This window comes from Tachysurus vachellii, chromosome 7 (genome assembly GCF_030014155.1).
Source record: "Tachysurus vachellii isolate PV-2020 chromosome 7, HZAU_Pvac_v1, whole genome shotgun sequence".
Taxonomy (NCBI): domain Eukaryota; kingdom Metazoa; phylum Chordata; class Actinopteri; order Siluriformes; family Bagridae; genus Tachysurus; species Tachysurus vachellii.
The window spans coordinates 6,522,551-6,535,876 of NC_083466.1; the positions used below are offsets into that span (position 1 = coordinate 6,522,551).

General features: G+C 36.1%; 1 protein-coding gene across 1 annotated transcript; it reads right to left on the minus strand.

Moving 5' to 3' along the window:
* Positions 1-369: 369 nt before the first annotated feature.
* mrps14 (mitochondrial ribosomal protein S14) lies at positions 370-3,972 on the minus strand. The gene is made up of 3 exons (XM_060873409.1): positions 3,847-3,972; positions 1,260-1,424; positions 370-750 (listed from the first exon to the last, which is right to left on the minus strand). The coding sequence occupies exons 1-3, from the start codon at positions 3,949-3,951 to the stop codon at positions 568-570; spliced, it is 453 nt and encodes a 150-aa protein (XP_060729392.1). The 5' UTR covers positions 3,952-3,972; the 3' UTR covers positions 370-567.
* Positions 3,973-13,326: the final 9,354 nt, after the last annotated feature.

Genomic DNA, 13,326 nt, shown 5'->3' on the forward strand with positions numbered 1-13,326 from the left:
CCACTGCCAACATAACTAGTCCTTCTTACAAATCTGCATGCCTGAAATCCCCTTAAACACACCTTGGCAGCTATTGAAGAAAAAAATCCTGCCATTAAATTTGCTGTGACCTTGAACTTTTCTGAAAAAGTTTCAAAATCTTATCAATTATCTGCTGGTTATAATGATCACACTTTCTCTCATGATATTGAGAATGTCAAACTGATCACATTCAACCTGAAATGTGCTTCTTTAACACCTTCATTCACACTGTAGTGACCAATTAAAGCAGAAACTGAAAGAATAAGTTTGTAAGGTATGTCTGAGTATGGAGAGTTCTAGTGTTCTTGTCTTTCTAAATGTAAAAACTAATTGAGGACAGACAGCTGATGGGATCATAGTGAATAAGCTTTATTATACACAAAGCAGCAAAATGTTTCCCAGATTATGAAGATATTTTCAGGACAATATCTTCAAAACTGATAGTTCGTGTGCACATAAAACTTTCCTGCTGGGATTCTGAAAATTTTGAGCTTCTCCATCCTGAAGGTGTAAGCTGTAAGGACTGAATTGTCCACTGTTAGGTTTTCACCACATCGCTCTCTGTATTCCTGACATCTGATTGTGGTCTGCTAGTTGTCTGAAGACGATGCGGCTCAGACGCCACCTGCGTTTCACTCCACGGGGTCGAGACGTGATCACACATCTGTTGCGGATACGCACCGGGCAGCTGTCTCGAGGCAATGCAGCAATTTCTTTATCAGCTACCTCCTGCAGGAACAAAGTGAAGTCTATGTCAATTTTTGGCTTACAGCAAATATACAGGAGTCTCAATAGAACAATCATGATAGCAAATTTCAAGAAAATGTAAAAACTAAGTAATGAATATGGAGGCCATAAATATAGTTAAAAAATGCTTCAGTAGTTGACTTGTAGTCCTTCTGTTTCTGTGAGTGAACTGCCTTTGAATATAATACACAGAATAAATGTGAATTTCCTATTGGCTTGTAAAATATAATTTCCATCTAGAGCTTGTACTCTTAATATTCTGCAACAGCACAAACTACTGATCAGCAGCACAGCAGAGGACATTATAAACACACTGTCATCTATAAACACTATACTAATCAAGTGTAAAAATAATCTTAAAAATGTGTTGTAGGATCATAGATGTGCTGTTATGATGAGATTATAAGGTGTTTTATGTTAGCCTCATTGCACCTACACACAGGAACAGAATGTGGCATGTGTAAGAAGTGCCATTTGAATCAGATCAGCACCTGTAACTCTTTAGGTAAGAGTGTGTTCTTTCTGATGGCATTGATCCGTAGTCTTGTGTCTGCGTACTTGTATGCCATCTCTCTTCTTTTCACATCTCGCAGCATTCTCCAGTTAACATAATAACCTCTGGTCTGCTCCACAAACCCAAGTGAACTTCTACATGCCTGAATACAGAGACAAAGCAGCAGCACAATAAGAACTTTGAGGCCAGATCACACAAGAAAAGAATGAACTAAACAGCATTATTTTTATGGCAGTGTAAACACTTCTTGTGGAGAATGAGTGTCATTATAATGACAATATATGACATTAAATGACATTATAAATTATAACGGATTATAAATACAGATACTACATATGAGGCACACAGTAGAATAAATAAAAGATTTCTTCTTCTACTTTCGGCTTTTCCTGTTAGAGGTCGCCACAGTGAATCATCCGTTTCCACCTAACTCTATCCTCAGCATCCTCTAATCTCACGGCAATTACCTTCATGTCCTATTTTAACACATCCATAAATCTCCTTAAGAGAACCTCAACATTCTCCTCTCTGCCTCATGTCTTTTCCTCTCTGCTACAGTCTCTAACCCATATAACAGAGCTGCTATCTCTACTGTCTTGTACACCTTTCCTTTGCTTCTTGCTGACACTCTTCTGTCAACATTCCTGACACTTTTCTCCACACACTCCAACCCACCTGTACTCGCCTCTTCACTTCCACAGTCTCACAGTTTGACTTAAACTCCTGCACCTTCTTGACCTCAGCCCCCTGTAACCTCCCTGTTCTACTCCCCCCCTCTTGTTCATACACGTTATTACTACGACTGACTTTCATTCCTCTTCTTTTCAAAGCAGACCTCCACCTTTCCAGGTGTTCCTCCATATGCTCTCTACTCTCACAGATCACAATGTCATCCGCAAACATCATTGTCCATGGTGATTCCTGTCTGACTTCATCTGTTAATCTGTTCCAAAGCAAACAAAAAGGGACTCAAAGCCGATCCTTGATGTAGCCCCGCCTCCACCTTGAACTCCTCTGTCTGCCCTGCAGCACATCTCACTGTTGTCATACTCCTCTCATACATATCCTGAACTAATCTGTGTCACTCCTGACATCCTCATACAGTACTATAGCTCCTCTCTTGTCACCGTCATTTAATCACCCTTATCTGTTGTATGTCCTTCCCATCTCTATCTCTCTCGCTAATCTGTACGTGGCCTTCCCTCATGTCTAACCTGGCATACAACTCATCGTATGCTTTCTGTTTGGCCTTTGTTACGTAGATCTTCGGACATAGATCTGTGTAGCTGTTTAAATGTCCTATGCTTTTTTCACAAATGATGACACCTAATATGCTCACATATTCAAGGAAACAATACAAAGCAGTTAAAGTTTATAGTTTAGCCTTTTTGTTAGATCACTGTTTGAAGTTTCTGAAAAGTTAATCATCTGAAAAGAAATGCAATACATGATCAAATCATGGAAATGTGTCCAGTAAGTAAGTCTGAAAATCTAAATGCTTCACAATATTAGACTTTGTAATAAAAGCTCGTAAAATAAACTTGACTTGATGTTTGTAAGATTTCTGGTATTGAGGATTCCAATGTAATGAAACCTCACCACACAACTGTACAAAAGAAACAGTCTTTTTGCACCACATATTCACTTACTATGAATGTGCACTATATAGAGAAAAGGCTCTTCTACTCTACGTGCACTATTTAAGAGACAATTTTAGATCAGCAGCAATGCAAAACATTAAAGGAGTCCAACCTTGTTAATATAAATTTCTGAACTTCTGTGAGTATAATACAGGCATATTTATTTATAAAAATTAAACACTACCAGGCTCAATTCTGAATGTAACAAGTCCCTACATAAGAGCACTAAATAGAAATAAAACAGAAATAAATTATGGCTTTATAATAAGGGGATAAAATATATCATGATATTTGAAAAATATTTCAACAATGCCAAAATATGTATCACTAAGTTTGCTAATGTTCAGAAAATCTGCAAAGACTTAATAATATTTATTACTATTATTATTTATTTATTTATTTATTTTTATTATTTAAGTTACTGCTCCAGTGCATTATTTTAAAAATGTTTAATTATACACACACCATCTCATAACATAATGAAATCATCACAGCTATATTTTACTGCACATGTAGCACTGTCCTAATGAATGTAATAAGTGTCTAAAATAAACTAAAACATCAAGCAAACATGTTTACTTTGCACGTGCACAAAGTAACAAGATATAGGCACCTAATGACATTGAGCTGAACTAAAGGCTGAATCCTAAACAGCGCTTTACTCCGTATATCAGCGCACTGGCTGGAAGAATAAACAATAGCCGCTATACATCGCCCCTACACCCTACGTAGTGCACTACGTGTCCTATACAGCCATTTAGGACTCGGTCTGAAGCATTAGCAGCTAGCTAAGGTTAGCTTTATAGGGCACACGTTATAGAGCTATGTAGGCAGGTGCAGTGTTTTTCTTTTATAAAGTAATCTACGTGGCTTTGTACGGAAGGATAAGCAACAGCTTTACAAACAACCATAAGGCAGCATCACCTGAAATGATGACTGAAGGAACCCCAAACCAGACCGGAGCATTTTGCAAGCTGACATTTTATATTTCCTCGTTATTGCTGTTGCCGGGACGGATTTCAACATCATTACCGTCACCTAGTGGTTGGAGAGTGTGTGTGTGTGTGTGAGTGAGTGTGTGTGTGTGTGTGTGTGTGTGTGTGTGTGTGTGTGTGTGTGGGGGGGGGGGGGGGGGGGGGGGTTGATTGTGTGTTCCTTGTGTGTTCCTGCACCCAATGTTCATATTTAAATTTAAAATTGTATATTAAAAACTCCCTGAGATGACATGGTAAGAGGAATCAGACTTATTAGGTGTCTCATCCTCATCCTCTTCTTGGTAGTAGTGAAATTACATATCATTCAAATAGTGTTAATTGTGTTAACAGGAACTTAAGTATGAGCATCATTTTAAGTTATTAACTTGTTCATTGCCCTAAGCAATTGCAGTCTTTAGGAAAACTATGTTTTAAATATATAAATATGTTTTAAATGTTTCATACATTTTAATTTCATAGAAGAGCAGCCCAGCATTTTGATTTCTATAGCAACACCTGATCCACTGTCTGCCTGATAACTAATACCTGATGCTCCAGGCAACAGAAAGTCTAATAACAATAATGCTATGTCCGATAAAAAACTATGTAAAGCATGCCACAAGAGATTCTTCAGGACATAGGAGTGCTGTGTATATTTAACACTGTATGTATTAACACCACATTTAAACAAATCTCAATATTTATTTTCACATTTTCACAGGCATTTCAGTGGTGTTTCTGAGCCATTGGCTCAACTTGCCTCAAGGCTTGTGGTACATTTTCCAAATAAAAAGCCCTCAAATTGAGAAAAATAAATGCCTCAGCAACTTTGACCCACAGTTATACTGACCACATGTTTTACTCTCTATGCAAAATGTCCAAACCTTATATCAATAACATAATAAGAAATAAGAATGATGACCTCTTAACTATGATGAATTCACTTGGCTTTGGGTCTGCAAGCAATTTTTGGCAGCTACATATAGTTTGTTTCCTTCACAGACTGAAAGGAATCATTGTTTCTTAATCTTAATCACATGCTTAAATCTGTGTTTGGGTGCCTATATACAAAGAGCAACTTATATTACCCATTGGCGTCACTTCTCCATCTCTTTCCATAAATAAGGAACAGCAGAAGTGATGAGGACTATGGGAGCCAATCTGAGTCAGTCAGAAGAATTACATGGGAGACACCCTGACATGACTTGTGGTCAAGTTCAGTGAGGTGCTTTGATACTTTGCTCAGGCAGACTGCTTTAAATAATCAAGATAGACTCCCCAATCTCACACACCCCAACATATTCACAATCACCGATCTTCTGATGGAGCATATCTGAGAAAAGCCCATCTCCCTCCCCACATTCTGACTACGTTTTACAGAGGACCATTGAGAGCATTCTGAGCAGCTGCATCTCTGTTTGGTTTGGGAACTGCACCATCTCGGATCGTAAGACCCTGCAGTGGATAGTGAGGCCAGCTGAGAAGATCATTGGAGTCCCTTTCATGGACACTTACACCACACGCTGCATTCACAAAGCCAACAGCATTGTGGATGACCCCACACACCCTCACACACACTCTTCACCCTACTGCCGTCTGGAAAAAGATACCGAAGCATTCAGGCCCTCATGACCAGAATGTATGTTTCTTTCCACAAGCCATCAGACTTATTAACTTAACATCAGACTTATAATTAATTACTACACACACACGCACATCAACTGTATGGACTGCACAGACCTACAACAAATACACACTCTTCCATTATACAACTGTTTACATGCTGTTTTGCACACTGTTTTTGCTCTTTGCACATGCTCTTACATTTCTGTTGATCGCTGTTTTGCACAATACTTTACAATACCTCATGCAACTGCTGCAACTGCTGCTACTGTGTTCGGTCCAGTATTTCTGCACATGCAATATTGTTTGAACACACAGTATTTACACTGATCAGTGCTGTTTTTGTTTATTGTCTTTTGTGTACTGTCTTTTGTGTGATGTCTTGTAAATTTATATTGTCCTGCACTGTCTTTCTGTCTTTTTGTCTTGTCCTGCACTGTTTGCACCAGGTTGCACAGATGCCCTTTATGTGGCTTGGACTAACTTACTGAGTCCTTATAGCTCTGTCTTTGTTTTATGTAGCACCATGGTACTGAAGAAACTTTGTCTAATTTCACTGTGTACTGCAACAGCTATATATATTCTCTTACAAAGCATACGATTATGAAACCTCCTACCAATTATTGTTCAGGATTCAGTCTAGGCTAAGCAGCAGATCTGGAGGGTTCATGTGCATAGAGGTGAACTGAGATAATTTGATGCTGTTGCCCCTCCCCATTCTTAAAAGATCTGTTAAACTAAAATTGAATTGAATTGAAACTTTGTCTAATTTCACTGTGTACTGCAACAGCTATATATGTTTGAAATGACAATAAAAAGCTTCTTGACTTTGACTTGACTCTTGAAGAGCCATTCATCATCAAAGCCAACCAAATCGAATCTTTAAAAATCTAAAGCAACTCACATCATAACAGTGTCAAATCTATAACAGGCACACTACAAAGAAGTGCAACATTTCTAAATTTTTATACTGTATTGAATTTAGGTTTATTGAAAACATATGCTGGTCTGTTTGGAGATGTGGTAGCGCTGTAGAAAACTTCATTTGTATATACAGTATGTAACATAATATTTAGTGTCATTTATATCTGCCCACCCTAACTTTTACTAAAAGCTTTTTTTAAGGAGTCATTCATTTGTTTATTTGAGATTTGAGGTAGTCAGGTTACAGTAAAGTGCTATAAATCAGAACTGACCACCCAGTTGCTTATTCACACAGTGAGCTTCTTCCTGACTTTAAATATGTCTGCATGTCTACATATCCAACCCCATATACAATAATGCCACATAAACGTCAGGAAATCACCATTTAAACAGTGTTAATTTAACAGAAAGGCATGTTTAACTCCAGACAAGGGACACTTTGTTTCACAGGCTGGGTAAAATGCCAATAATCCATAGTAACCAAGTGTTATATAACAGACAAGAGATTTTGTTATTTTTATAATCTGATTTTTATAGTCACTGTTATTGTCATACTCTAAACTATACACTCCAGACACTATTAATCTTTAGAATATTATTCTATATCACGAAACACTTGCAGAGTCAGATGATTTTTAATAGGAAATTTTAATAGGAAACTCAGGCAGACATTCAATATCCAAGCGATTAGCAAACAAAAGCGTGAAGGCAAAGCAATTAAACCCGGCAAGGTAAAACAGAAACAATGGTTAAACCATGAAATCAGCACAAAAACAAAAGGCTTGGTAATGTCAGACAGGAATGAACTGAGCAAAAATATTGCAGTAATATAACAGTGAAAGTCCTCGTAAACAAGTAAACGAGTAACTTGGTGAAGAGAGCAGGGAAATGTGTTGTTTGGAATCTAGTTCAGGGTGGCTATGTTTGATGGAACAGAAAGACCATCGAGAGTTTTTCTGCAATCAGAAAGCTTTTTTTCTGACTGCATACTGTCCAAGTACAGGTATGTCTGTCCTGTCAGAAGCAGGAGAAAGTTAGTAAGCATCCACTGTTTAATGCCCTTCACACATTCTTCACTCTTATTAAGCTGGTGCAACATTCAACTGAGTGTCATTAGCATAACAGTGGTAGCTAATACCATGTTTGCAAATAATTGTACCATGAAGCAAAATAAAAATCAGTGGGCATAAAACAGAACTGTGTGGGACACTGAACATAATTTTAGTATGCATAGAGAAGACACCATTTATATCTACAAATTGATAATGATCAGTCAATAACCTGATCCAGAGCCAGTAGCAGACCAATCCCGTAACTTCAACAATGGTGTCAAAATCTGCAAGGAGACACAACCCCAATCAGAGACAGGTTGTAGTAACATTATTAAAAGTATGATCTTCCAGTCTAATGCTGATGACATAAAATTTTTCACTAAAAAGCTAGATGAGCAGCAGCATCTTAATAAAGTTGAAAAAGATGTAGCGGACACAACTTTCTCCTTCATTATTACAAGACAGAAATACTTGTCCTACATAGAGAGAAAGTCCACATGCAGCAAGAAGTAAACTTGCTGAGTAAATATTAATGGATGGTCTTCCTGTTTCATCATGTGCAGCAGTAAAAGTCTTTAACTTGATTACTGACTCTGGTTTTTCATTTCAAGCTCACATAGATAGCCAACCTTCCTCTCAGAACTAGCTGAGATAAGAAATATAATGCCACTACATGACGCAGAAAAAACTATTCATTTATAAAGCACCGATTGGTCTTATGCTGTATCACTGAGCTAACAGCATTGTGGATGACCCCACACACCCCTCACACACACTCTTCACCCTCCTGCCGAAAAAGGTACTGAAGCATTCGGGCCCTCACGACCAGACTGTGTAACAGTTTCTTCCCACAAGCCATTAGATTCCTTAATAACTGAACTGAACTGTACTGAGCACAACATACACATGCACATCATCTGTATGGACCGCACTGACCTACACCTAAAATACACACTTCTAATATACATCCATCAACTTGTTTACATGCTACTTACATTCATAAAACTGTTTACATGCTTACTGTTTACAAACTGTTTACATGCTGTTTTGTACACTTTCTTTACTTTCTTGCTCTTTGCACACTCTGCCTAACATTTCAGTCGTTTGGCACATACTGCATAATATTTCAGTTGTTGCTGTTTTTACACTATCTCAGGGACCTGCTGCAAAGAATCTGTGTTCATTCTAGTATTACTGCAAGCAATATTGTCTGAACATACAGCATTTACATACAGTATTGACACTGGTCAGTCGGCGCTGTTTCAGTTTACTGTCTTCTGTGTATTGTCTTTTTTGTATTTGTGTATTGCCTTGTAACTTTTTGTCTGCACTGTCTTGTCTGTCTTGTTTGTCTTGTCCTGCACTGTCTTGTTTGTCTTGTCCTGCACTGTTTGCACCAGGTTGCAAAGTCCTAGCCTTGTCTTTGTTTTATGTAGAAACTTGACTCTTGACTTGACTTGAGTGAACTTAGTATTATTTTTTTAACGATCCACTACACCGACATTACTCAAAAGATTCAGGCTGTTTGTTGAATAATGAAGGCTACAGCAGGAGGCAGAGCATTCTCTTACAAAGCATACAATTATGAAACCTCCTACCAATTATTGTTCAGGATTCAGTCTAGGCTGAAAACCTATTTGTTTAGTTCAAGCTTTGAGTGAAAAGTTTTCTTCATAATCAGCAGATCTGGAGGGTTCATGGTCATAGAGGTGAACTGAGATAATTGGATGCTGTTGCCCCTCCCCATTCTTAAAAGATCTGTTAAACTAAAATTGAATTGAATTGAAAAATATAACTATTTCAAATTATATTACTGACACCACAGAACAAAGAGTGGCCAAGATGCTAAACCCAAAAGAAAACTCAGTTGATTAATGAAGTGTGCAATTCTTAAACCTACAAAAATGACATGACAGTATGATAAGGGCAACAGTGAGTTTTTGTGTGTTTTTAAGCAACATCTGTGAAATCATTCGGCGGGACCACCAAGGTTAGAAGGAAGTGCATTTTGAGGCACTGTATACATAAGGAAGTTGCCGACAAGGAAGTAATGTTAGGACTTTTTATAAGAATTATTTAATATAATTGGATTTTTATACTAGGTTGAATCTATATATGAAGAAATTAATACATAGATGTAAAATATGCATATCTACTTTACAGTTTTTGCTAAATTAATGTCTCATAATAATTTACCAAATTTTTTTCAAACCCTCTACATGAATGGTTTTGAATGTTTAAGAAGGTTATAGGTTATAACACTCTTTTCAACTTTATATTATGCTTATATAAATATGTATAAAAAAAGTAAAATTGATATTCTTGTAATTTAATGTTACAAGCATGAAGATATAAATGTAGAAAAATAAGAAAACCAGACTTAGTGCAGGTTCTCCACTAGTAACACTATAAATAAACTTTGTCACCAGTGCATGAGAAAAGTAGTACAGCAGTGGACTAAAGCACTGGGACTCTAATCCTGCTTTCTGGCTTTTAGAGAAGGTAAACAGGTCAATGAAAGAAAAACCAGGGATATAATTATCAGATATTATTATTTTATGTGTCAGCAATTTACCCAGCTAACTGAAACTAACTTAAAACTCTGTAAAATGATTCAAATTCAATATTGATCAGGTTAGGTTCTAATATGTTTTGGCTGTAACATTACAACATTTATGTTCTTGCAATTTTATAGAATTATGCTGCTTCACAAAGTTCCTAGAAACTTAACTGAGTTAACTGAGATGCTATTATTAATGTTGCATGAATGATCAATGTTTTAAAAAATAACAACAATATTCTAGATACCTGTTGTTTGCTGGGCAGTTAACAACTGAAGGATCAGTAGTACACACTTGCTGGTGATGGCCAGTGTACACAGTCCTCAAAGGGAAATCATTTATGTTATCATTTACTGCAGTCTAAAGTTTTATTGATATATAAATAAAGGTAAACTTTTAATGTGTTCAAATAGAATCCTACTGTGCTTTTTTAAACATTTAAATAACGTTACTCTATAATTTCAAGTGTACATTAATTTTAAGAATGAGTTTTTCATATAATATAATGACTCTAATATTGGTTAAAAAGCATAAAAATTCACTGTTTAATGACAGTAAAATGTACCGTTCTCAACAACAGTATGTGGATGCTTCTGAATTAAATGGCAAGAAAATCTCATTAAAATGCAATTAAATGCATAGCCAAACCAAACACAGCACAATGTCCCAGTCCCAGATGTCATTTAATAGACATCAGAGCCACAGAAGCCTGAGTGACTGGGATGGCATGAATGTGAAGAATGTCATTTGTCAATTTAAACATTACCCCATACTGACATGCTTATAGCCACACATTTTCCTGTTTTGAACCATCACGCTGAGTGCATGTCACTTTACGTCAGTTCGTGACTTACCTTTATTAACTAGTGTTCAATTTCTGTGTAGGTAATTCTTTGAGCAACTTAATAAATCTATAATACCAGAATGTTTGTCAAAGCCAGAATAATTGCATAGTATTCATGTCCAATGCTATTACTGTTATTTTACAAGATGCTCCTGGACATAATCAGTAGTCAGGTTTAACATAACTTTTGTTTAACAGATGATGTCAAGAAAACAATGTGCCGTGAGCTACAGTAAGTGCTTCAATGTTTTAAGTCAGCAAAAAAAAATGTTTTAGAAATGTGTAGAAAAAGAGTAGTTACATTGGATTTTATTCCAATTCTATTCTAAGAAAACCTATAACTGCTAACCCTAAAATTTGCCCTTGTATATCAGTCACACTGGATTTGTTTTTCCAGAATGCTCATTGGAAGTGGACTTTAAAAAAAAATTGTTCAGGACTACTTTACATAAATAACTGAGCAGAATAGGTGATAGGAAAGGAACTGCTCTCAAAAAAGAGGTCTTTCGCTCTGATAGGGGAATAATTGAGTCCAGTCCATTTTCCTTCAGCATGTTTACTTTAGGATGATATCAAAAAGAAAGTCTGTTGAAGAAAAGTCTTAGTCCACACTAATAGTATGCTGTGTATTTATTCTTCATTTTTTCATGAAAGAGGGTTTTAGAAGTGCACATCCTGTGCTTTATTTTCACCAGGCTGGAACCAGCACTTTGAACTTTCTGGGACTTTTGAAGTTAAGAGTAGTGCAAAGAAATATTTTAAAGATGGTATCGTTTTTTTTTTCTTTGCAAATTTAAAAAAGTGCCTAATACCCCCTCTTGCCAGGAACTCCTGCTGGTTCATTATTGCAGTAAACTCCTTTTTCTGCATTCATAAGCTCTTGCTGAGCCTTTGACCTAAGAAATGGTTAAGGAAGTCATAAGTCTGGTTTATGCCACGCTACATTTCTGCTACACAGCTTTGGGATCCCCCACATACTCACACATGCACATACATAGCACAGAAGATCCCTACTAAGAGAAAACATTATGTTCTTTACATGCAATTAAATGTATGCAATTTACATCAAGGATCTGTCAAGTAGAATGCTTTTAGATACTAAAATACCTTTAGAATTGACATTGTATTACAAGTAAATCTACAATGCAGTTAAGTACTAGGAAGTCAGAAGGTATTTTGATACTTAGAATTAATTTAATGAATAATACATTAGCATTCATTTTAACACTCAATTAACTAGCCATTAATTGAGTGTTAAAATATTTTTAGAATGCAATTTAATATCCATTATTTTTGTGCAGTGTCAGATGTTAGTCAGATGTTAAGTGTGAATGGAGCAATGCCTGACTGTGGACTGGCAGAGTAAGTAGCATTACAACTAGCAAAGATCCTTGAAGACTTAAACTTTCAGCAGTTAAGGTTGTATTAAATTCCCTTCCTCATATAATAATCTAGCACAAACTTTGCTTTTCTTGAAAGCTTACTAAAGGCCATTTCCAACACAATGTAATTTTATTCTTTCTTCTGTTCTTATTTATTGCATTTTCATGCCACATGTGAAAGCATCCAAACATTTAAAGAGAAATTTGTGCACTCAAGCGTTTTATAGGGCATGTGCTTCCATTTAGCCATACAAATGAGACATTGAGACATTCAAAACATTTTTTGACATCAGGAAAGAAAGCAATAAGCACCTGTAATTGCGACCATTCTGTTCATCTATACCAGAAAAAAACAGAAGTCTGTAAATGAGACTGAATTCCTCTTCAAAAAAACAAACCAAACAAATAAACAAACAAACAAAAAAATACCTTTACGCATTTTCTGGTCTCCAGTTACAACAATTCCATGTTTGACCTTGGCTTGTGCAACTCAACTCCAGGTTATTTAGAGACAGACAACATAAAGGATATTTAGGCATAAGAGCTACAAGATTCTTTAATTTTATATTTTAAATACAAAAACTATTAAATGATGGCTTAAATCACTCTTAGACTCCAAGGCTAGTTATTAAATGCTTTGTGATTATTGTTATTTTAGGGAATATTAATTTTATTTCAGTGTTTTATTGTGCCTTTTTTTTTTACTTTGATTTTATGAGAATTTCTGATCATATCTTAAAAATGACCAAATTCAGTGTGCAAATCAACCACATTACCACTGCACATTACCACTTATTGAAACAAAAAGTAAATTACATTAAATGTCTTTTTTTCATTGTGAGAGACTGTGTGGAAATATGAACACCTTCTCACGAATGCTTAACTCAGTGGTGTGTTCAGACCTTCGGCTCAGGGTTTTGTTGATTTTGGCCTCTGTTTATATATATATATATATATATATATATATATATATATATATATATATATATATATATATATATATTGCAGTGCCTGGAACAGAGATGCATTAACATTTGCGGCTAC

Coding starts and splice junctions, on each gene's coding strand:
- mrps14 (XM_060873409.1), bottom strand. CDS start 3,951: ATGATGTTGAAATCCGTCCCGGCAACAGCAATAACGAGGAAATATAAA. Junction 1,425..3,846: donor TCCTTCAGTCATCATTTCAG/GTGATGCTGCCT, acceptor CTCTGTATTCAG/GCATGTAGAAGTTCACTTGG. Junction 751..1,259: donor TCTTACCTAAAGAGTTACAG/GTGCTGATCTGA, acceptor TTGTTCCTGCAG/GAGGTAGCTGATAAAGAAAT.